This window comes from Elgaria multicarinata, chromosome 5 (genome assembly GCF_023053635.1).
Source record: "Elgaria multicarinata webbii isolate HBS135686 ecotype San Diego chromosome 5, rElgMul1.1.pri, whole genome shotgun sequence".
NCBI classification, from domain to species: domain Eukaryota; kingdom Metazoa; phylum Chordata; class Lepidosauria; order Squamata; family Anguidae; genus Elgaria; species Elgaria multicarinata.
The window spans coordinates 134,484,245-134,510,100 of NC_086175.1; the positions used below are offsets into that span (position 1 = coordinate 134,484,245).

Consider the following 25,856-nt stretch of genomic DNA (forward strand, 5'->3'; position numbering starts at 1 on the left):
AACCACACTTCTGAAAATAGAAGGAAGTACAGATTCATCAGGGGCCTGATAAACGATAGGAGAGGAATGCTATTGGCCATCCTTTGTGTAGAGGATACAGTGGCTATAAACAGCAATGTAACATCTTTAGGTCCATACAAATAGATCCTATGTATGTTTAGACAGAAAAAAGTTCTACAGCATGCTAGCTGGGGAACACTAGGCAGTGTATTTATTTATTACATTTATATACCACCCCATAGCCGAAGCTATCTGTGTAGGATTTTTTTCTGGCCAAACAGGCATAGGATTGTGACCTTAGCTGGTTTTTATTTTTATTACCATTTTACTTTCTGTGAAATTCCACCCAACTAGTAATTATTTTGGGGAAGTATTCAAAACCAGGAACACTTTACAAACACTCTTCTGAACTTTATATCTAAGAATCCTATTTCTTAGAAGCAGGAAAGAAAAGTCTAACAACTGTTATGCATTTTAGTCACTTCATTTTCATTTTGTGTTGGAGCTGTTCAGAATAAATAGCTTTCTACGTTTTCATGGGATATGCATGATATTTTTTTCCCCATTGGGCAAGCATTTATGGAAATAGATTACCAAATAAATCTGCTGACCTGAACTAAAATCAAGATGAAGATTTCTATTTTCCTTCTGTTGAACAAATAGCTAACATCGCTAAGATATTTCTTCCTGTTAGAGGCTTTAGTTGCTTAACTCGGGTAGAGAGCTTGGGGCACAATGGATCTCAAAAGTAACTGAACATTTAGAGCTATTAAGATCCACAGTTGGGCAATACCTTTATTAGGGCCAACCAAAGCTCCACATTGGTTGGACCTAATGAAAATATTGCCCAACTGAGGATCTTGAGGGTTTTTTCCCTCATAGACCAGTACAGCTGTCCTTGGGTTGTTGTTGTTTTAAAAGTTGAATTACGTCATTTTTTCTGTTCAGAATAATTAAGCATAATTTCAAGATGGAAATGAAAAGCGAAGTATCTATTGGGAGGTTTTATGAAGCCAGGATGAAAATCTTCATTGGCTCTGTGCCTACAACCTACCAGAGTAAATCATATTCAGCTATTGATGAGTGCATATGATTTGTGGGGGGAATCAAAAGCACGTGGCTCTATCCTGCAGCTAGTAGGTTTTCTTATATGCTGCTTCTGATCCATTCATGGTAGAGCAGCAAGCAAAGGAGTGAGATTTCAATATACAACCATTCTTGACTTGCTGGATTTTTTTGTCACCTCCCACAGAGCTAAATCCAGGGATAACCGTATTCTATATTATGACTTTATTGCATATCTGTGTTCTTTCAAAAGGCCACATTATTTTTACAGCATTTGTGTAGCTGTGGGACTGAGTAAAAAATTCAGAGCCTGCAATGAACACAGAAATTACTGGTTATGGAACAGTGTGTTGTTGTCGTTTGTTTAAAAAAAACTATTGTACTTTGCTTAGTTGCAGAACAGAAGATCAATAGACATTTAGAATACTGTGGTAAAGGGTACAAATCAGATCACTCACACACACACACACACACACACACACACACACAAGCCAAGAGAAACAAAGCAGGGTTTTGTGAGTTAGAAGAAGTTTTGTCTTGAGGCATGAAGTGGGGTGGGGTGGGGTTGGAGACTTAACAAGTTACAGAAAGGAGCAGAAACATGAATGACAATGAGGAGCAAAGAGGCTAGAATCAGGTAAACATATATGCAGAAAAGACACAAGAGAAAGGCGTGGGGCAGTGGAGAATCCTAAATGCAAAGACCGCTAACTGGTACCCATGGAGTACCAACACAATAATAAAGCTTCAGAGACTCAGAGAGTGGCATGAACATAGCAACCGTGGGGTGGGGGAGATTTAATCAGATTTCATTAAAAAGCAAATTGACTAGAAGCTAATACTGCAGATCCTAAATTAAGCAGTTAGGGGACAGGGTGAACTTAATCAGAAGTCCCCCAAAACTGCAAGGTACAGAAAATCTGTTAAGCCCAGTAATGCATGGATAAGCATATTTGCAAGCACATGGCAAAATATAGGAGGAAATTCACTAGCTCATTATGTTTCCTGGTTGGAAATTGAGGCCACTTCCTTAAGCAGCATGTGATCCTGTGAGAAAATGCAATAAACAACCAAATCTGTTGCCAAGATAATAGCTCCAAATCGCTTCAACAAGCTTTTTGAAGCACTTCTTTCCTGTTTTTTTGTCTTGTTTTGTTTTTTTGGCCAATTTGCTGCCTGTAATATTCAATCATCTTCTTACGGGAGTTGACTCCAGGGTATTGCAAAACTCACTCAGGATGCCGAAACCTGAGCCATTCCACCCAGTATGCAGAATGAGGTGGCTCTGTTCAGGTGTTGAGCTGCATCGCACATAAGGCGAAAGTAGGGACGGGACATGTGCAAGCACACACGCTCGCTCCACACACCCCAAGCATCCCGCCACACCCAGCTACCTTTGAGACTTTTGCACATTGAGCACGACAGTCTACTTAGGGCCTTGTAAGCATTATTTGGACAAACATGCTCCCACAATTGCATGTCCTGTCCCCACTTTGACTGCAATCATGTTGCAAGCAAATGCCTAAATAGCCCTACTGGTGTGGTAGAATTCTAGTTGGTAGCACTTCGGCTGCAGGTGGACGTTTGAGGGCCTTTCGTGTTCACAGAATCCGAAGAACAGTGGCTGGAGTTCAACATGCCTAAGGGAGCTTTGGGCTTGCGTTTCTTGAACAATTCCACATTAACCCTTAGTTAATCCACTTTTGAAACTGAGAAGACTTTCAAAAGCAACTTATGTTTGAAACGGGGTGGGGTCTGCTATGCTAACTAGTAAAAATTGAGTAAAAATTGTTGGTTGTTTATTATGCTCTTCATGGTTTTAATTTTTGTGAACCTCCCAGAGAGCTTCGGCTATTGGGCGGTATAGAAATGAAATGAAATGAAATGAATAAATAAATAAATAGGGTATTGGACACCTTCATGACGTTGGGCTCATCTAAATTAGCTCTTTGGATCCTGGCCATAATTATTACCTACTTGTATGTTTTAGAATCCAAAATTCTCTTGAAATAGATGCATCCCCCAGTCTGATCTTTTTGTCTTGTTTTAGAAATAGAAGCGTGGAGTGTTCTGCAGTAGCCATTTCCTTTCTTGTAAATTGTGTTGACAGTAAAAATACAATCATTCAGTTCAGTAGGTAATAAATGGAAGTATCTCTTTTAGATGGGGATTTTTAGGAGGAAGCTTTCCTCTTCCCCTAGCTCATTTAGGTTAGTAGACGTCATCTGAAAAATTCTCCTTTGTGTCACCGTGCAGTTTCCCCTTGTGCCTGAATAGGGGAAGGTTCTGGAGATTTGATGGGTGGCCCTTGTGCCCTACCCTCTGCTGGCACATGCCTGTTGCAATATATATATATATATATATATATATATATATATATATATATATATACACACACACACACACACACACACACACACACGGCAGAGTGAGCACCCTTTTGTTCTATCCTGAGTACAGTACCAATGGCAGAAAGCTCATTATTATTATTATTTATTTATTTATTTATTTATTTATTTATATAGCACCATCAATGTACATGGTGCTGTACAGAGTAAAACAGTAAATAGCAAGGCCCTGCCGCATAGGCTTACAATCTAATAAAATCATAGTAAAACAATAAGGAGGGGAAGAGAATGCCAACAGGCACAGGGTAGGGTAAGCAGGCACAGGGTAGGGTAAAACTAACAGTATAAAGTCCGCACAACATCAAGTTTTAAATCACTCTGAGGCATGCTTGCCTGCTTTGCAGAGGATCTTTCCCGTTTGGTTGTGTAGTATTCACCAGGGAACTGGTGAGGTAGCCCCTTGGCATCTCTCACATGGTCCAGGTAAGAAACCAGTGACTAGCACAGAGAGTGCTTTGTATTTTACCTAAGCCTTAGGCATCCAAGGAGGCCTGGCCCAGACCCCAAGGCTATTATAACATGGGGAAATTGAGGCTAAATTGTAAATCATGCTTGAGGTTGTTGACACAAATCTGTTTCCTTATCTGTCTGGAATGTTCAGATCCTACAATATTTGTTGGAACAGATTGGAGTGCTACCAAACCCAGAAAAACGATATTTGGAATTAGGCATGTACTAGAAACAGAGTAGTAGAGTTGGAAGGGGCCTAAAAAGCATCCCTGACAGATGGTTGTGCAGCTGCCTCTTGAAGGCGTCTAGTGTGGGAGAGCCCACCACCTCCCTAGGTCACTGGTTCCATTGTCATTCCATACTACTCTGGATCATGACCGCTGTGAACCATCACAGAGAAATGGCTTGACACAGATGGTGGGTGATGCAGCTTAAGGTTTTCCTACACCATTGATCTTGAACTGGAAGGTTGGGATCCTAAACTGGTTCACATCCTGACCTAAATGTGGGTCATGCAAATGTCAGCCACACCATTTATATAAATGGGTTTTTTTAACACAAGGAGGAAGAAGCATAAGGAGTTTTTTTAAAACACACACACACACACACCCAATAACACCTGAATGAAATATGCAAGGAAAAAGACAAAACTATACAATAAAAATTTAGATGTGTGTCAGTTTGGGGTTCAATACAGATTCCGGGTATATTAAATAGTTGAAGATTACTAGTCGAAAACCTTTTAAAAATACTGCAGTAAATGAAAAGTATAACTCTAAAGTCAGGTCCATTCTTCTATCCATACTTCTTTTTTAGGTTTCACGGAACTCCTGGGAAGGTGGTGAATAGATAAGACGCAACAAAAATACTCTTATTAGCAAAGCTGGGTATTTGTATGAGGACATGAGTCCCTTCATTCTGTGGGACCAATAGGCCTGTGAACACCCTCATTTACAAAGAGGGTTTTTTGTTGTTGTTGCTGTCATTCTCAGACAATCAAGGAGTCTGTAGATATGTGCCAAGACTCTTTCAAAGATGCTTCTCTTCCCCCCACTCCCCCGGCCTCAGCACTGGGGATGCTTTAACAAGAATCTTTCTTCTACTTCTATTTAAACATCAGCGCATTGCATGGGAGAAGAGCTAGATTCTAACACAGCTGCTGTGATAGTTGGCTTGTCTACACAGAACGAGGAATTGTTGGGAGTCTTTGTGCAAGTTTTCTCTGTGTGTGTGTGCTGTTCACAGAAGAATACATTATCCCACAGTGTCTTTTACAGGAGTTTAAGTAAAAAGGATACCGGGAGTGTCCAAGAGCTAAAAATCTAAGCCATGAAAAATTCAGATTCAAACTGAGAAAGAGAACATGCAGGGCGGTGAATTCAACTGTGTCTTTTTAAAAGGCAGAAGTCTGTGAACCGTAAATCATGCATATTCTCTCCCCCTGTCAACAGTTTGATCATCATGTGGGTCTTGCGGTGGTAAACTGCATAGAAGCCTCGCAACATGCTTGTCCAAAGCAATGGCTGAGATGTTTTGTTGTATGCTGTGCAGTGACTGGCATGCAGTAAATGCTTGTTTCTGTTGGGAGTTTTATGTTGTTGCTTTTACAATGATCAGCTGATTTTTTCCATTACAGCCCAACATGTGTTTTTTTAGTCTGTGAGCCGTTCCAAGGCAGTAAGCCTGTGTGCACCAGTTGCTGGGGAACATGGGTGGAAGGGTGCTGTTGGAACTTGTCCTGCTTTGTTGGTCCCTGGTCGGCCACTGGTTGGCTACTGTGTGAACTGAGTGCTGAACTAGATGGACCCTCGGTCTGATCCAGTGTGGCACTTCTTAGGTTCCTACTTATGAGAAAATAGGGGTGCAATTGAGCTTTCTTGTGAATAATGCTTCAAGGTTGCATCCCAACACTTCAGGTTGTATCCTGCATTATTGCATTAATACATTTTCACCCAATCTTCCTGCGTTCCTGTGAGGCAGCTCCGCTACCTGTAATATATTGGTGAACAGAATCTAGAGGCTGTAAATCAGGGGTGCACAAACTTTTTGAACCCACAGGCACATTTGGGAGTTTGAGAAATTTCTGTGGATACCATCGCGGAATAGTTCCCATGGTAGATGTGGCTAGTCACGTAATGGCTGTTGTGGGGGCCTGGCTAGTCAAAACAGGGGTGGGGGAATATCCAGGCTAGAGACTGGGAGGGAAGAGGAAATACTAAGGCAAAGGGGATAGTTTCCAGGAAAAGTATAAAGTGTTGGTTATTGCCTTTAAAGTCCTACATGGTTTGGGTCCAGGTTACTTGCGGGATAGCCTTCTCCTGTACAATCTGCCCCGCACACTCAGGTCCTCTGGGGAGAACGTGCTTCAGTCAGTGAAAGCTAAGCTGACAATCATTACCCAGAGGACCTTCTCTTCTGCCACTTCCAAACTGTGGAATGGCCTACGGGAGAGATTCGCCGACTTAACAGTCTTTCTGAATTTAAAAAAGCTATAAAGTCTGATCTCTTCCAGCAGACCTACCCAGTTGAATTTTAAGATGTCTGGCTGGAAGGGGACAGGGAGTGGACAGCTTGGCTGGTGCCCTTGGACGCCCCCATAGGTGCCAAGTTGGGGACCCCTGCTCCAAATAATAGCTCACGGCTGTTTCTCACATACAGCAAAGGAGCACATCCATGTCTAGGTTTTATCACTTCAGACTGCACATGGATGCCCAGGTGTTGGAATGCATACCAAAAAATATCCCTGCGTATAACAAGTAGCATGTCAGGAAAATGGCTAAGCTAGAGCCCTTCTTCCTGAGATATTACTTTTTGATTGGCAGGTAAGCTTTTTTTGTCTGAAGTGTACAACACAAAGTGTACAACAGTTCATTTACTGCTTGAGTACTAGGCTGTCATCCGTATTTCTCTGAACTAATTAATTTGAGAATCAGCGTTATTTATTTATTTATTTATTTATTTATCAGTACTAATCTGTTTGATACTTTTGTCCAGTAACTTAGCTAACCTCTGTCAGAAGATATCACTAACAATCTCATTGGAGATCCCAGTTCTGATGTTATGTTCCCCAGTTTAGGCTTCTACTTAGTGCTCCAGACAGAATTTCTGGCTTTTCTTATCACTGAAGGATTCCATTATATATCATAACTGAGCTCTATCCATTTTGGCATGCCTTCCAGTGGTGTGACGCAAGCCCGTGACTCTCCGCGCCCCCACCTCCTCTTTTGAGACACAGTTATTCCGCCCACTTTTAGAATGCTACAAAGAGGCATTGTGTTTTTTATGTAGGTGAGCCAGAGTTTTAAAAGCCGGGGTTTGTTTGTTTGTTTTTATGCACCTCACAGCACTTTCACTGTAAACCAAGCTGGGAGTCCTGAAGCAGAAAGTGAATCTATAATTAGTGCAGCTTTTTGGACTCCTGTTTGTCCTTTCAGGCCAAAATGGTGTGTGAGGGGGTTGTTTTCCTCTTCTTGGAATGAGTTGAAGTTGGAGTTGAAATCCAGTAATAAACACTGGCACTATTTCTGCAAACACACATCCCTGCTGGAATCTAGTGAGTAGGGCCGGAACCTATATGCCCCTCAAAAGGGGGGGATTTCAAGAACTGTTCAAATTCTTGTGTCTATCAGGCCACAGTGGGGCAGACCTTGAGTCCTATGTTAAACAGGATATTTGCTAAGGGAGAAAAATGTTGTTCCTAGCAAACAAGGAAGGTGGATCACATCAAGGGTTAGCCCAACCAAGGTTGCCCTAGACACAGGGAAATGTTCCTTATGGTACATGGGGATGTGCAGGGCCGGCGCTACCACTAGGCGAATGAGGCAGTCGCCTAGAGCGCCAAACCAGAGGGGCGCAGGCAGCGTGCAGTGGCGGCATCCGGGAGCCACCTGTGTAAGCAAGCAGTTGATCGAAATAACATGTTCTGGCAAAATCTGATACCAGTAGAAAGAATTAGACTGAGATGCAGTCATACTCCATTTCAGTAACCAGTTTATTACAAATCAGCTAGTCAACAGTATCCTTTTTGTTTTGGTACAGCAAACTTAACTGCTACCCTTCTGGCAATTTAGGTTTTATTTCTAAGATAAGCCAAATTCTCTGTTGCATCTGATTGTGGCAGACATCAGAACAATAAAATGCACTCAAAGCTGTCAAGACACATTACAGCAGAACATTTCAACATGCCTCCATTGCGTCCTCGAGTAGCCGTCCAGCAGAGCTCTTCCGGGTGGTCCGGGGGCTGCTAACATCCTCCCCAGCAAATGGGGCCCTAGCCCCGTCGAGGACCCTCTGTGACCTTTTTGCATCACACTTTGAGGACAAGATCGCTTCTCTCCACAGCGAGCTTGACATTGTTGTTAGTGCAGTTCCAGTTGAGGTGTCCTATGCCACCATCTGCCCGATTTTGTGGGATCAGTTCCAGTTATTGCGGCCTGATGATGTGGACAAGGTGCTTGCAGCAATGCGACCAACCATTGCCCTCTCGATCCCTGTCCCTCCTGGCTTATAAAAGCAAGCCGAGGGGATCTGACTGGGTGGGTCCAGGGGGTGATAAATGCTTCCCTCCAGGAAGGAGTGGTCCCTGCTGTCCAGGAGGCAGTAGTGCGACCGCTCCTGAAGAAGCCCACCCTGGACCTGATGGTATTAGGCAACTACCACCCAGTTGCAAACACTCCTTTTTTAGGGAAAGTACTTGAGAGGGTTGTGGCAGAGCAACTGCAGGCACTCTTGGAGGATACTGATTATCTAGACCCATTCCAGTCTGGGTTCCGATCTGGTTACGGGACTGAATCAGCCTTGGTCGCCCTGATGGATGACCTTTATCGAGAGAGGGACAGGGAGAATGCAACCCTGTTAATCCTGCTCGATCTCTCGGCGGCTTTTGATACCATCGACCATAGTATCCTCCTGGATGGACTCTGTAGGATGGGCATTGGAGGCACTGTGTTACAGTGGTTCCGGTCTTACCTACGGGGTCGTTTTCAGAGAGTACCATTGGGTGATCAGTCCTCGGCCTCTTGGCAATTGAGCTATGGAGTGCTGCAGGGCACCATCTTGTCCCCAATGTTATTTAACATCTATATGAAGCCATTGGGAGCGGTCATTTGGGGATTTGGAGCTAAATGCCATCAATATGCTGATGACACACAGCTCTATCTCCCTGTGACAACTGAATCAGGTGAGGCTGTGCAGGTCCTGGACCAATGCCTAGACTCAGTAATGGGCTGGATGAGGGCCAATAAACTGAGACTGAATCTTGGCAAGGCGGAAGCCCTGTGGGTGAGTGGTTCCCGAGTCCGGGAGACAGGCTCATGGCCTGTTCTGGATGGGGTTGCACTGCCTCTGAAAGAACAGGTTCGTAGTTTGGGGGTACTCTTAGACCCATTTCTGTCATTGGAGGCTCAAGTAGCCGCCACAGCTCGGAGTGCCTTTTACCATCTTTGGTTGGTTCGCCAACTACAGCCTCTCCTGGACAGGTATAGCTTGGCCACAGTGGTACAGGCATTGGTAACCTCAAGATTGGATTACTGCAACGCACTCCATGTGGGGCTGCCCTTGAAGCTGCTCCGGAAGCTGGAGCTAGTGCAGAATGCTGCAGCTCGGCTGTTGTCTGGAGCTTTCCAGCATGTAACTCCTCTGCTGAGGGAACTGCACTGGCTGCCTATTTGCTACTGGGCCAAGTTTAAGGTTCTTGTACTTGTATACAAAGCCCTAAACAACTTGGGACCAGGATACCTGAGAGAACGCCTTCTCCCTTACCAACCTGCCCGGTCACTGAGGTCATCCGAGGGCCTGCTCCTGGTGGTTCCACCTAGATCCATCCTCCGATTGGAATCCACCAGGGGAAGAGCCTTCAGCGTGGTGGCCCCCCTCCTGGGGAACTCCCTGCCTCTGGAGGTCAGGCAGGTGCCAACCTTGTACTGCTTTCGGCGCCTCCTGAAAACATCTTTATTCCAAGAAGCCTTTCCTTAATATGCAGCCTTGAATCTGTTTTTGCTTCTTTTAAATTTTGTTTTAACTGTTTTATTCTGTTTTTATTTTCATTTTATCTTGTACACCGCTCTGAAATTTTTCAATGGGGAGCAGTATATAAATATTCTAAATAAATAAGTAAATAAGTAAGTAAATGAAACAAAAAGCTCTTACTTTCATATTTCTGACGAAGACTTTTCCATTTATCTGACAGGCAGGAGCCTGGGGTTGAATACATATCCTTTATCATGCAGGCCCCCAAAATATCCCTGCTGTAGCTTTAATATTTATTCACAAGACATAGTTGTCTCATCGTAGGGCCATTCCCACTGAGTCAGTTCTTCTGATTGGGATCATGATGCGCAAACCATTTTGTAATGCGCTACACGCAAACAGACCATTGCATGTGCTTGTCGGTTGCTGCTACTCATCATGGCATGGGTTGGGGGAATAATGCCTTTCTTGGTAAATGCATGGATTAGTTTGGTAAGTAACATAGTTCTCTGTTAAACCATACCGCTTTTTGTCTTCCATATGTTCACCAATCTGTGGATGGTTATAAAACAGAGACTTTTTGTAAAATATAGTTTACATCTCTTAAGTATTATCACCACCCCAAATTGCCTGTTTGCCTGAGGCATTTTATCTGTTCTGTGTTCTTTTCTTCTGCTTCAGAAATTGGTTCATCTTTAACGTGCCACAAAACTCTTTGTGTTAAAGAGAATCCATGTTCAACTGTGCAGCCACTTTTAAAAAATATGAAGTATTTTGCTTTTGAAAAGAAGTAAAGAGCAAATTGCTCTGGTTTCAAATTTCCAGGCACCCCAGTCATATTGCTCATGGTCAAACAGCAGGGCTTTTTCTGTTTGAAATTGTCTTGTTATGCCAAATTTCATCTAACCAGAAACCAGGAAAAGCCCTTTTGCAAAAGCTGTTCAGGTCACTTAGAAGAGAATGTGTCAGGTGGCTTCGTAACGAGCAGGTTGTGGGTGGGGAGGAATCGGGTCCAAGAAAATACACCCATTCACTTTCTCCTTCCTTTGTATGTGTGTGTTTCAGAGTCGCCAACTGGAATCTGAGACTGGGACAACAGAAGAGCACAGTCTGAACAAGGAGGCCCGAAAATGGGCCACACGTGTGGCACGGGAGCACAAAAACATCATTCACAGTCAACGGGTGGGTTGAAAATCAATACAATACTGGCAACAAAGAAGAGATGCTTCATTTCTTCCGGTTGCTTACCATATGTAGTCAGGCTATGACAGGTGGCCTTCGTCTACCTGTCCTGAAATCTTCAGGGCTGGAATCCCAGCAGACCTCTGGTTAACTCACGTAGAGGATTGAGTACATGCAGCAGGGTTTCTATTCTTCTTGAAGCTCTATTCCATGCAGCCTTTGCATTGTAAGCCAATATTTAAACAAGAGTTTTAAAAGCGGGTTGTGATATGACTGGAAAAAGAGCAAAGTTCAAAGAACAGAAACAAAACCTCTCCTCTACATGTTTCCTGCATCATAGACATAGCATCTAAATATATTGAACAAAATCCAAAGAATCCCTCCCTCCCTCACACACACCTTTTCAAAAAAACAAGTTCTAGTTGGAGGGGCCAGGACAAGGAGTCAAGACAGATTCTCCCGAAAAGGTGCTTGAGATACATGCTTGTGCTGCCTGGAGAATTGAGGGGGAAGGAGATGGAAAACAAGCCACGCAAGCTTGATCATCAAGTGTATCATGGGTTGTTCTGTGAGAAACCAACCCACCCTGGCTTATTCACAGGGTGGCTTAGCGTGACGTGGGAACCCAGCCAGTTTCTACGGCAAAAGAAAAAAGCCCACTCTGTGAGTTTAGCCTTATTTGCATTGAGAAGGTTCTCTATCAGTGGGCTGGTTCAGATGTGAAGGTAAACCATGGTTTTAGTGTTGTGAGAGCAAGTCTGGGTTTGCATGCTCTCCCCTCCAACAAGGCCACAAGGAGGAATTCAGAAATCTTGACTTCATTTTGAATTAACCACAGCTTGGCATGTCATCTGATTTCAACAAACTCTGATTAACTTTATTTATGGTTTGTTTGAAATGAACTAACCAGACCATAGTTATGAAGGTGATTTACGTCAACAAACCATAGTTAAGATTAACTGCAATACGGTGTTTGGATGACAGGTTAAACTATGCTTAATTTAAAACAGAAGCTTCTGAGCTCCTCTTCATAGCCATGCCAGGGGAGGGAAGGAGAATGCGAGCCTGGGTTTAGCATTTCCTCCAAGCGTAGCCAGTGACCAGATTCGGACGATCAGTGGGAGAAACAACGCAGTATGGGTTATTTCCCCTGTATGTGCTGGTCATGTGACCAGCATGGATTGCCATGTTTTCCAAACCCACAGTACGGCAGGAGTTGGGTGAGTGAGACGTTAGCTTCTCTGTGCCGCTTGCCGGGTTCAGATGACACAACAATCCACGATGTGGTGCGGGTAACTATGGAAATGCCGGTAGTGCAACTGGCATGCGTGGGGGCAGGGGCAAAACCCCGTACTACTTTGTTTCCCCCTCTGACCGTCTGAACACAGTTAGGGTGTCAATAAATCACTAACCTAGTGTGCAAAATGTTTTAAATCGGTTTTACCCCGTGATCGTTTTTAGTCATATTGGTCATGGTTTTTAAAAAATTACCTTTGTCAGAGAGGTATCTTTCCTGTGTATTAGCCCTTTGCTGCCACCCTTTGCTGCAGTGTCATTTTATTGATGTTTTGTTTTTAAAAAGCACCCAAAATTAGATTTGTCTGTTCAGTCCTTCTCCTGCAATCATTCCTGGCATGAATGGACACATTTTTTTCTTTTTTCTTTTTTTTTTCAGGTGCTCTGGCCCTGTTCAGAAGACACCTTTAACCACAGCGCTTATGCCAAAAAGTCTTAAGCACCAGAGTTAAAGCTGTGGTTTAAGGTGTCTTCTGAACAGGGCCTCCGTTTACCCCTAAACTTCTACGGCTCCAAGTATTCTCTTTTTAAATAGAAAAAAAGCAGTAACTAAAGTAACGAGGAAGTCTTTCTTTAGTTTTGGAGCTACACCAGTACAAATCTCATTTCTCTTTAGACTCAAAATTATCTCTGTGTGTTACGTATACATGCACGCACACACTTTTTAAAAACAATTAAGTCTGCAGGGTTCATTTTTCTGCAAGCCAGACAATGTATGTCAAAACATATAATTGATTAATCCAGAAATTTGGGGGGGCATTTAAGTACCCCATTGATGAAACCCTTTACTTTCCAAGCCTGTCAACTGCACAACCACTTTAAATGTCCAAAATTCAGAACAAGTGCCTGCTTTTTCAGTAGGTGGAGCTTGTATCCAGTACAAGCTCTGGTAGGTGCAATATTGGCAGGGTCACTTTTGCCATATGCAACCATGAAATGAGAGGACTGGAATGTAAACCCATGGTAACAGCCTTGGATTTGAAGATAGATCTGTAAAGTGAACAGGATGACAGTAGGCATAAGTCTGCTAAATAAGAGGCAGCTACTAAGAGTGAGGTATCCCCATCTTTTCTGTCTGACTGAAATTATGATTTATCTGCTGATGTCTGTATTTGAAGGGACTTCTGCCCAAGGGACCGGAGTATTGTTGTGGAACAGTTCGATTATAAGCAGTACTTTATAAACATACCAGATGTTTCCCCTCTTTCATTTTTATGGCAGACTCTTGAGGAATTAGAATGCCACGGCCCTGTGGTGTCTGAACAGAGCCGAGTAGAACTGGAACAGAAGATCGATGAAGCCAGAGAGAACATCCGCAAAGCTGAGGTGAGTGGAATACAGTTCCAGCATTATCTTTCTTTAGGACAGTAGCAGAGATTACAGCAGCTCCTCAGTCATCTTCCCTCAGTGGTACATGTTGAGACCTACAGAGTTAGAGGGCAAAAGGTTTTTATTATTGTTGTTGTTGTTGTTGTTGTTAGTTAGTTAGTTTTGTGAGGGGGGAATTGAGTGGGAAGGAGCATGCAGTTCCCAAGCCTGGCTCCTGATTTGCAAACCACTGTTAGCAGGGAGGCAATGTTGTATCTGCACCATCTGTGTCTGTCTTACTGTTCCAGCACTTTAAAAGGCAGTTTCTCAAAGATCAAATGTTTGATCTCCTTAACACTGCATGAGGGAATCATAGAATGATAGATTCATAGAATAGCAGAGTTGGAAGGGGCCTACAAGGCCATCGAGTCCAACCCCCTGCTCAATGCAGGAATCCACCCTAAAGCCTCCCTGACAGATGGTTGTCCAGCTGCCTCTTGAAGGCCTCCAGTGTGGGAGAGCCCACAACCTCCCTAGGTAACTGGTTCCATTGTCATACTGCTCTAACAGTCAGGAAGTTTTTCCTGATGTCCAGCTGGAATCTGGCTTCCTGTAACTTGAGCCCGTTATTCCGTGTCCTGCACCCTGGGAGGATCGAGAAGAGATCCTGGCCCTCCTCTGTGTGACAACCTTTTAAGGTTTTGAAGAGTGCTCTCATGTCTCCCCTCAATCTTCTCTTCTCCAGGCTAAACATGCCCAGTTCTTTCAGTCTCTCTTCGTAGGGCTTTGTTTCCAGACCCCTGATCATCCTGGTTGCCCTCCTCTGATGTTTGTAACGAAAGAAATTTGCCACATTTGATACGAGCCAGCAGCTTTGTCTGTGGTGCTTCTCTTTAAGTTCTCTCTGCCTTTGTGTGATGAGATCATTCAACCACCATCAACAGAAGGCCTTCAATGGATGTTGTTTCAAAATAATTATATATGTTACCTGTAAAGCATGCATAGTTGAACATGTGTAGGCATTTCCTGTTACTTGAAGGATCAGGCATGCAGCTTGTGTGTGCTCCTGGATTTGCCCAGGTTTGTGGATGTGCAGAGTGAGGCCATGGCTAGAAATGCATTTTATCAGTTACATCTGAAGTGCCAGCAAGGAGATCATCACACAATATTAAACATCCAGCTAGACTACTGTAATTTGCTTTAAACCCTCTGCCTTTCAAGATTGTTTGGAAGTAGCACCTAGTGCAGTGCAAATATCTGTTTGTTAACCAGGGCTGCGCAAAGGGAAGACGTAACTCCTATACTTGCTATTTGCACTGGCTTTTGATTAGTTCCAAAGCTCAATTCATGCTGCTGGTTTTAAATGTAAGCTCTAAATGGTCTGGGGCCATAGGACCAGCAGAAACCCCTCTGCCTCGTGAGCATTACAAATGCGGAGATCATCTGTTCAGGGCCTACTGTATATTTCATCTCTTTGGGAAGTACACTCATTGACTGCCTATAACAAGTCCTCCTTCGTGGTGGTGTCAAGTCTACCCTAAAGAATTCCTATCCTGTGTCAGACTCTTCCAAGGTTCATTAGGGAAGCGGAGACGTTTTTATTTTGCCTTGCCTTTGGAACTGGTGAAATAAGTGAGCCACGTTTTTGCTCACTTTGTACTTAGTCTTGAATTTTTAATTATTGATTTTCATTTTGTTAAGTAATATGCTATTGAGCAACCGGGTGGGAGTAAAACTTGTGCATTTCACTGCAGGAGAAATACACAAGTTTACCTCTTTGGACCAGAAGTCAAAAAATGAATGCACAAGTCATTGGTACGTCTACATTTTTTCCCTTAAAGAAGCAGCAGTCTAAATAAAGAACCTTAAATGAGCATTTTTGTGTTCATTAGATGGCAGTGAAAAATGGATCACCAGATCAAGCCTGAACACTTGAGTCCATTTTAAATTCCAGGTTGGGAGTTTTTATTCTACATTAGGCCATGAGTTTGACCTGGCTTGAACAAATCGAGAGTCTGCACACAGTAGGGAGGTAGGATCATATGTGACCTATCCACCCATTTTTTTCTGTCCTGCTTGTAGGACCAGTAAACATGCATAGCCACAACATTTGCATAGGTCCCTCATTCAAAACATCCCATCTACATAGGCCCAAATTCGAAAGGTTATTAATGTACATGGTATCTGTGAAATAGCCATGCTATTTGGAATAGGCCTATAAAATTATTAAATGCAAGTGTTGATTCTACACCATCCCAGCCACACACACAGCCCAAGTTCATCTGAATCAGGCCTATGTTTTATCAAAAACAATGCTCTTTTGCAAATTGATCCTTTGCCATGCTTTGCATGTGCCATAATTGTCAAATCTCAATGCATTTGCCTATATTTTAGACATTTAGCATTAGTTTAATTTTGCTGCTTCCTTTTCACATTTTATATGGTTCTCAGCACATAGTAATGGTGAAAGAATCTAAACTTAACCCTGGCTATTTTGGGGAGAAAATAAGGAAATCAGTATGAAAATGAGATCACACTTTCAACAAACAAGACACCTGCTTCTGTCATGCAGAAAACGGCTGTGTGGGACAAGTGTGAAAGCATCAGATGTGTATGTGTGTGTCTATTTCTTAGTAAGAACAAAAGAAGAGTCCTGCTGAGTTAGAACAAAAATCTGTCTAGTTCCACATCTTCTTTCCAAGAGACTCCAGTTTGATGCTCCCAGGAAGCTCACAAATAGGGCATAAAGCCCTGCCTTGACGTTTGTCCCCAAGCTACATGAGTGCTGGGTAGGATTTGTATATTAAACACCCAACTACGACTTGTCATGCCATGCAAATCTGGGGTCCGAGGGTTATGCAAGCAGTCCACCATGGCTTAAATAAGACACAGTGAGTTGCAGTGTTAGATTTGTATATTCAACGCCCAACCACAGCTTATTATGTCATACGAATCCAGGGTCAGTGAGTTATGTGAGGGTTATGCAAACAGCCCGCTATGGTTTAAATAAGCCACAGTGGGCTGCATTGTAGATGGGCAGGCAGCCATTTTGAATATTCAATACCCACCCACAGTTTCTTGTGTCGTGTGAACCAGGATCCGTTGGTTATGCAAGGCTTGAATAACCCTCATGTAACCCATGGTTTGTTGTTCAACCCTCGCATGACCCATGGCCCCCAGGTTTGCATGACATAACAACTTGCGACCAGGAATTGAATATTCAAAATGGATGCCTGCATGTGCTGCACCCCACCATGGCTTACGTAAGCCATGGTGGGCTGTTCAGTCTTGTGAACCAGACCGTTACAAATTGGTTGTGAGCATTCACCGTGCCTCTGTTCGATACATTATTAGTTTTTCTCTTTTGTTACACTGATTGTGGTTTCTAGGGCAGCCTGTTTTTTGTTGCCCCATTGTTTGAATTTTGGCAGTTTGCCTCCTGTTTATGAAGCTAAAAATACAGCTTGCTGGAAAAACCTTCTTTGTGTTCTAATAAAAGGGTTTTTACCAAAGCTGTCTGGACTTGCCTGCTAACATGTGGAACAGGTAAATATTTGTACATGGAAATTACTGTAAAATTGCAAAAGTCCACTACAACTTGCAAAACAGAGTAGTATTTAAGAGTAAGCTTCTTCTTTTTTCTTTGCATAATGCCCTCATCCATCTGCATATATTGCTCAAAAAATATAATGAAAGCCTGTTTTCTCTCAAGTATTTTGCTTCCTATAATACAGTGCTTATGCAAATATATAGCTAAATTTTAGATTTAAAAGAATAATATTTTCAGATGTTATTTTTCTTCTAGTAAATCCTCTCATAGGAATGTTAAACTGAGTCATGTTACCAATAAATTATGTTCAGAGACGTACATGCCTAAAATTAGATGTCAGACTTCACTGTTACCATAATACTTTTGCCTTTATGAAAGCTGCATTTAAAAATATTCAGCGCAGCCTTACTGCTTCATAAGAACATCAGAAGTGCCCTGATGCTGGATCAGACCGAGGGTCCATCTAGTCCGGCACTCTGTTCACACAGTGGCCAACCAGCCATCGGCCAGGGATGAACAAGCAGGACATGGTGCAACAGCACCCTCCCACCCATGTTCCCCAGCAACTGGTACACACAGGCTTACTGCCTCAAATACTGGAGACCGCACACAAGAAGCTCAGAAGCATGCATTTATCTGTTCACTGCTATCATGGAATAATAGAGTTGGAAGGGGCCTACAAGGCCATCGAGTCCAACCCCCTGCTCCATGTAGGAATCCACCTTAAAGAATACCTGACAGATGCTTGTCCAGCTGCCTCTTGAAGGCCTCTAGGGTGGGAGAGGCCACAACCTCCCTCGGCAATTGGTTCCATTGTCGTACTGCTCTAACAGTCAGGAAGTTCTGCTCCTGTAAGTTAAGTAGACTTCATGTTTGTGTTTTTTTATTTAAAACATGTATAGACTGTTTTTCCACATGATCAAACTGGCTTACACTGGACAAAAACAATTCATTATTTTTAGAACAATGAAAACGTACAATAACATACTGAAGGGGGGGAAAGGTGACAGCATCCACTGACTTGTATCTCAGCTAATAGCCGTTAAATGCTCACAGGACGAAAGCCAACCAAAATAAGAACAGTTTGTAATCTTGCCTACAGGCTGCCGAAGTGCTGCAACCTCATGCATCAAGGAAGATTATTTCACAAACTTGTGGCCATCACTACGAAGGCTCTTCTTTTAGCCTTCTGACAGAAGGGATATGAATCACATCCTGATTTGGTTAACATACTTGCCATGAGTCTCTAAGGCAGGGGTGGGCAACTTGGTGCGTTCCAGCTGTTTTGGACTGCAGTTCCCATTGCCTCCATTAGCATAACTAGGGATATGGGAGTTTTAGTCTAAAACAGCTGGAGGGCACCAGTTTGCCCATCCATGAAAGAAGCATTGAGTTCTCTAGAGGAAAGGGTTCTTTTTCTGACTTTGATATACCCTATTTCTTCGATTCTAAGACGCACTTTTTCCCCCATATAAACATCTCTAAAAATGGGGTGCGTCTTAGAATCACGGGTGTTTCTTAGGGTGTTTTTTCTGTTGGTGGTACAATCGATGGCGTCTTACAATCGAAGAAATACGGTAGTATTTTTAGCATGCAAAAAAGTCACTGACAGAGTAATCCTACATATATTTACTTGGAAGTAAGTCCCACAGTGCTTACTCTCAGGTAAATGTGCATGGGATTTAGCCTGAAAGAAACTTAAGATCTAAGATGGTGCTTTGTGAATCCCCCGAAGTGTCTTGGACAATGTAAGACTGATTGGTTTTTGTTTTCGGAAATGTTAGCCAGGTGCATATTACTGCTGTTTTGACTGTGATTCATCTTTCAAAAGCCGTCTCGTCAGAAAAACTGTTTTTACTCTATGAAAGTTTCTCTCCGTCTGAAGCTCAGAGGTAACATCAGGCTAACTGAGTTGGCTGTGTTGACGTTACAGTACATTCCAAAATTTGATGACTCTTAATATTTGGATTTGGATGTTGACTTTCACTAAATTTTGGATATTCACTATAACATTGATGCAAAACCAACTGGTACAGTCTTGCTAGCAATCTGGTTTTGTTTTTGTTTTGTTTTTAAAAAGTAATACTTACATTTTGGTTACACATAAGCTTACATACACCTGGCAATCTTGTGGTTATCCTTATGTTCTAAGAAACCCCTTAGAGCAGAACGACAGTTAAACTGTGTGCTGGTTACACATGAGCTTACATTTTGCAGCATACACCTGGCATTCTTGTGGTTATCCATACATTCTAATAAACCCCTTAGAGTTGGAAGACAGTTAATGTTTTTAAAAAGATAACTTCAGGAAAATTAACACCTCTGCTTTGTGTTGTATCCTGATCTTGCTTGCAGAAGTTGTTTTTGTAACTTTGCAACTTATAACATCACGGAGTCTTTTCAGTTTTGGGAGAGTATTTTCCCTTTTCTAAATATTTGCCATCAAATATCTCCCTTTGGTGCTGCTGTAACAGGTCCACATTTCATATTTGTGATGTTTCAGATGTTGGAATATTGTATCCTAACAACTTAAATCAGCTGGGTTTTAGCATTAGGTTTTAATATTGTGTTCCTTATCATTTTGGATTTCCACAGAAGTTTATCAGGGGTTTAAGCAGTGATAAGGCAATTAATGGCAGACAAGGTTCTCTGTACGTCTCTGTGACATAGGAACATAGGAAGGTGCCTTATACCAGATCAGGCCACCTAGCTTAGCATTGCCTGTCCCAACTGGCAGTGACTCTGTAGGATTTTAAATAGATTTATGGCAGCTCTGGCTGCAGATGCCAGTGATTGAACCTGGGATCTTTTGCCTGCAAAGCAGGTGCTCTACCACTGAACTATGGCCCTTCTTCCATGACTGATCTTTCCCTGCAGTGTTGGACAAATTCTGCAGAGCAAAATTTGTCCAACAAGCACTGCCAGATGACTGGAGTGTGGGCCTGAGAACAGATAGCGGAATCCTCTGCAATGTGCAAGAATCCCATGAAAGGTGCGCAGTAAAAAGGGCTCCCTGAAGACCAGAAGTTGAAAAATAGTGTGCTAAATCAAGAGTTTGAGGAATGGAGCAGAGGAGGTCCATTTTCTTGTAGGCTAAATTAAATGTAGCTTTGGATGAATTGAAAGTGGAGAGGTAGACTAGGATGAGCCAGAGGGGGTATCTTTGTCCCCAAATGTTCAAAGTTTTGTTTATGCTAGCAATCCTGTGGTATAGAAGAACAAACAGAGTTCATTCTTCTCTTACTACATGAAAATGTCAAAGTAACTGTTAGTGTTACAGGCCAGTTAGCTTGACATCCATTCCAGGAAAATTGGTTGAAAGCATTATTAAAGACAAGATTAGTAAGCATATAGAAGGGTATGTCCTGCTTCCGCAAAGGCAAGTCCTGTCTCACTAATCTAGAATTATTTGAGAGTGTCAACAAACATGACAACAGGGGTGATCTGGTGGACATTGTTTACTTGGACTTCCAAAAGGCTTTTGATAAAGTCCCTCACCAAAGACTCCTAAAAAATACCCTTAGCAGTCATGGAATAAGAGGACAAGTCCTCTTATGGATCAGTAACTGTTTAGAAAACAGAAAGCAGAGAGGAGGAATAAATGGTCAATTCTCCCAATGGAGGGAATTATTATTATTATTATTATTATTATTATTATTATTATTATTATTATTATATCCCGCCTTTTGCCCAATGCTGGGCCTCAAGGCGGCCTTACAAAGTTGAAAACATACATGGGGTGGGGGAGAAACAAAACCATAAACGTTTAAAATACACAACAAAATTATAAGACATTAACATAGATGGAGGGCCAGATTATTCTCCAAAGGCCTGCTGGAACAAAAAAAAATTAACCTTCCGAAAGCCCATCAAGGAGGGAACCAGCCTCGCTTCCCTGGGAAGAGAGTTCCAGAGCACTGGAGCAGCCACCGAGAAGGCCCTCTCCCATGTTCCCACCAAGCGTGCCTGTGAAGATGGCGGGACTGAAAGTAGGGCTTCTCCAGAAGATCTTAAAGCACGGGCAGGCTTATAAGGGAGAATACGTTCTTTCAAATAACCTGGACCCGAGCCTTATAGCCATATAAGCAAATAGTGAGGTCCCAATATTGGTCCCGTATTGGGACCAATTCTTTGCAACTTGTTCATAAATGATCTGGAATTAGGAGTGAGCAGTGCAGTGGCCAAATTTGCCAATGACATCAAATTATTTAAGGTTGTTAAAACACGGGATTGTGAAGAGCTCCAAAGGGATCTCTCCAAGCTGGGAGAGTGGGCGTCCAAATGGCAGATGCGGCTCAATGTAAACAAGTGGAAGGTGATGCACATTGGGGGGTGGGGGAACCCAACTTCAACTATAACCTGATGGGATCAGAGCTGGCGGTGACCAAACAAGAAAGAGATCTTGGGGTTGTGGTGGACAGCTCAATGAAAATTGGTGATGGCCACCAATTTGGATGGTGTTAAAAGGGGGTTGGATACATTCCTGGAGGAGAAGGCTATCCATGGCTGCTGGCCCTGATGGTTGTGTGCTATCTCCAGTATTCATGGCAATAAGCCTGTGTGCACCAGTTGCTGGGGAATATGGGCAGGAGGGTGCTGTTGGACTCGTGTCCTGCTTTGTGGTTCCCTGGCCGAGTGCTGGTTGGCCAATGTGTGTACAGAGTGCAGGACTAGATGGACCCTTGGTCTGATCCAGCATCAGGACACTTCTTATGTTCTGCTCAGAAATGTTTCCTTTGTTTCTGAAGCTGAGATTTCTCTTCCTCTGTTGGAAATGCATGGTGTTGAGACTTAACAGGCAAGGTCAGTTTAAAGGGCTTCATAGTATAACTCATTATTCTGAAGCTTGCTTAATTACACCAATTATGGCTTAAGTGCGCTGGCTGCCTATAAGGTTTTGGACTCAACTCGGGGTCCTGGTGCTTTCCTTTAAAGGCTAGATTGACCTTGATCCAGTGTGTCTGAAGGAGCACCTTCTCCAATATGTTCCTTCCCACTCTTTCAGATTTGTGGGTGGAGCAGTGTTCCTACAATTAGGCAGGCTTACCTGCTGAGAGCCTGGGACAGGGCTTTCTCTGTGGCCACTTCCATGCTGTGGAATGTCCTTCCCAATGAGTTATCTGGGTGGCTTCACCGCTGGCATTTTGGGACTCAATGGAGACTATTTTATATAAGAAAATACTCCCCCGACTGCTAGATTTTCTTTTTAGAATTCTAGCTACTGAGGTGATGGTGTATGCTGGTGGAACACACGTTTTTGTTTCATGCTGATGTGTTTTTTGATTGTATGTTACCTTAGGTGTCATTTCTCCTAGCAGAGAGTGCACGTTATGCATTTTGCATCCAAAAGAAGGGGGCTGCCCAAAGTTTAAGGTAGGGTAGTGCATAGGTCAGGATTTAACTCCAGTAGCATCTGATCAGTTACTTATTTTCTCTTCATGAAAATAAGGTTAAATGTTGTAAACCGCCCAGAGAGCTTCGGCTGTGGGGCGGTATATAAATGTAATAAAATAAATAAAATAAATAAAATATTGTGTCCTCTGCATTTTATTAAGCATAGAAGGCAGATAAAGTGTGCTTACATACATATACACTCTGTAGCATGAGAGACTTCAGATTCGCTCTCTCCTCCTGTGAGGATTGGCATCTGTGGCATATCTTAAATCATTAATCTGATGGTTTAGTGATAAGCAGCATTGCATGAGCCGCTGCGACACTGAAATCTTTTCCTGGTTCAATCGCCTTGCTCTTTCCCACAGAAAATTTGCACTGAACTGTTACTCTCTCCCACTCCTCAAACTAAATGTAACCTATTTTTGCATAGTGCTTTCTGAGTTGTTGTTCCTGTATGAAATATGTGCTTGTCACTCTCACATCTTACAAATCGGGGTCAGTGAAATGAGACCTTTCCCCCTTGATTTGAGGGTATGGTGCTATGAGGGCTGCTTCTCACGGAATGTTTATGCAACGCTGGAGTGCTCTCATGAGTCATTCCCATGTTTAAATCATCACGTGGAAAGAGTTTTCCCTATTTGAAAACTATTGAGGCCCAGCATTGGGCAAAAGGCAGAATACTAATTATTATTATTATTATTATTATTATTATTATTAATAATAATAATAATAATAATAATAATAATAATAATAATAATAATATTTCTGGAAGAGGTGGTGGTACTGCCAAGCTGCTCACCAAATCAACAGCATACTTGTTACCCTTATGCAGTCATGCTATTGTACCACCATGTGTAGGATTTGATTGTGAACAGTTATACTTAAGACTTTGAAGGTTACAAACACTATTGTGAACATTATTATTCAGCAGTAAATTGGTGTGCTGTTCCTTACTTTATACTTTTAGGGTTCAAAGAATAGTAAAATTGGAAGGGCCTATAAGGCCATCAAGTCCAACCCCCCGCTCAGTGCAGGAATCCACGCTAAAGCATCCCTGAGAGATGGTTGTCCAGCTGCCTCTGAATGACTCTAGTGTGGGAGAGCCCACAACCTCCCTAGGTAACTGGTTCCATTGTTGTACTGCTGTAACTGAGGAAGTTTTTCCTGATGTCCAGCCAGAATCTGGCTTCCTGTATCTTGAGCCCATGATTCTGTGTCCTGCACTCTGGGAGGATCGAGAAGAGATCCTGGCCCTCCTCTGTGTGACAACCTTTCAAGTATTTGAACAGTGCTATCATGTCTCCCCTCAATCGTCTCTTCTCCAGGCTAAACATGCCCAGTTGTTTCAGTCTCTCTTCAGAGGGCTTTGTTTCCAGACTCCTGATCATCCTGGCAGCCCTCCTCTGAACACGCTCCAGCTTGTCTCCAACCTTCTTGAAATGTGCCCAGAACTGGACGCAATACTCAAGATGAGGCCTAACCAGGGCTGAATAGAGAGGAACCAGTACCTCATGCGATTTGGAAGCTATACTTTTATTAATGCAGCCCAAAATAGCATTTGCTTTTTTTGCAGCCACATCACATTGTTGGCTCATATTCAGCTTGTGATCTACAACAATTCTAAGATCCTTCTTGTTTGTAGTATTGCTGAGCCAAGGATCCCCCATCTTGTAACTGTGCATTTGGTTTCTATTTCCTAGATGTAGAACTTGGCATTTATCCCTATTAAATTTCATTCTGTTGTTTTCAGGCCAGCACTCCAGCCTATCAAGATCACTTTGAAGTTTGTTTCTGCCTTCCAGGGTATTAGCTATCCCACCCAATTTTGTGTCTTCTGCAAATTTGATAAGCATTCCCCGCACCTGCTTATCCAAATCATTAATAAAAATGTTGAAGAGCACTGGGCCCAGCACTGGGCCCTGTGGTACCCCACTTGTTACCTCCCCCAGTTTGAGAAGGTACCGTTGATAAGCACTCTTTGGGTCCAATTCTGTAGCCAACTGTGAATCCACCTAATAGTTGTTCCATCTAGCCCACTTTTAGCTAGTTTGTTAATCAGAATAATTAGCAGTTTCAGATTTAAAGAGCCTCGTGTGGTGCAGAGCGATAAAGCAGCGGTTTCTGCTGCTGAAACTCTCCCCACGGCCTGAGTTCAATCCCAGCGGAAGCTGGTTCTCAGGCAGCCGGCTCGGGATGACTCAGCCTTCCATCCTCCCGAGGTCGGTAAAATGAGTACCCAGTTAGCTGGGGGAAAGGTAATAATGGCCGGGGAAGGCAACGGCAAACCACCCCGCTATAAGGCCTGCCAAGAAAACATCAGCAAAAACTGGCGTCCCTCCAAGAGTCAGTAATGACTCAGTGCTTGCACGAGAGGTCCCTTTCCTTTTTCCTCAGATTTAAAACAGCTTATCCTTCATGTTTTGAACCTTTGAACAGTAAGTCAAAATTAGCAGCTTGAACTTTGCAAAATTCCCCTGTATCCCTATTTGAAACTGCTGAAAGGCCTCAATTTAAAAAGGGGTTACCACTGGTCCCCTTAAACTTAGGGTGTCAAGGTGGTAAATAGAGACTGTCATAAATACTTCTGCAACATCCAGCAAGAGAAGAACATTGAGATGTACTCCATTTTAGCCTTCATGTACAAGTTAGCCCAAAATGCTACACACTGTGATTCGTTTTGAGTGCCATTTAAGTACTATCTCTGTGAGGTTTGGCAGAACTGAGAGGAGGATAAATTCAAATTCATCCAGACATCTTTGCAGTACTTAGTGTTTCCCAGGGGATGGGTGGTATTAACTGGGATAAGCAATACGATTATTACAGAAATGCATGAAAATTATTTCTTAGACTTTGGGTTTGAAAAGCAAATAATGTGAGTTCTTCTTTCCTTCTAGTTTCTCAACTTTAAATGCTTTGTTGTCATGTTCCAAAGCTTGAGCATATAAAACTGCCTTATCTGTCTGTTTGTCTCTCTAGCTGCTGTTGTTTTCTCTTATTTTATACTCTTGCTTTCCCAGCCTACTGTGGAGTTCATTTTAACTGGGGAGGCTGCAGATTGAACCTAGGACCCTCTGTATATGCTCTACCTCCGAGCTACAGCAAAGCCAAACACTCAGCAAATAGCAGACTTCTGGACTTTATATTGTTTACTGATGTTTTTCTGTATGTTTGTACGCAAGGAATTGCACAAAGCTATAATAAAGGCGTTAAAGTGTCACAATTTATTTAAAGGATAC

At 42.7% G+C, this 25,856-nt stretch overlaps 1 protein-coding gene across 2 annotated transcripts in view; it reads left to right on the plus strand.

The window, feature by feature from the left end:
* The window catches only part of FCHSD2 (FCH and double SH3 domains 2), a 169,564-nt gene that overhangs the window by 109,718 nt on the left and 33,990 nt on the right, over positions 1 to 25,856 (plus strand). For both annotated transcript variants that reach the window (XM_063127236.1, XM_063127237.1), the window contains 2 exons: positions 10,956 to 11,072; positions 13,590 to 13,694. In XM_063127236.1, the coding sequence (XP_062983306.1) occupies positions 10,956 to 11,072; positions 13,590 to 13,694 (222 nt within the window). The remainder of the gene's footprint in view (positions 1 to 10,955; positions 11,073 to 13,589; positions 13,695 to 25,856) is intronic.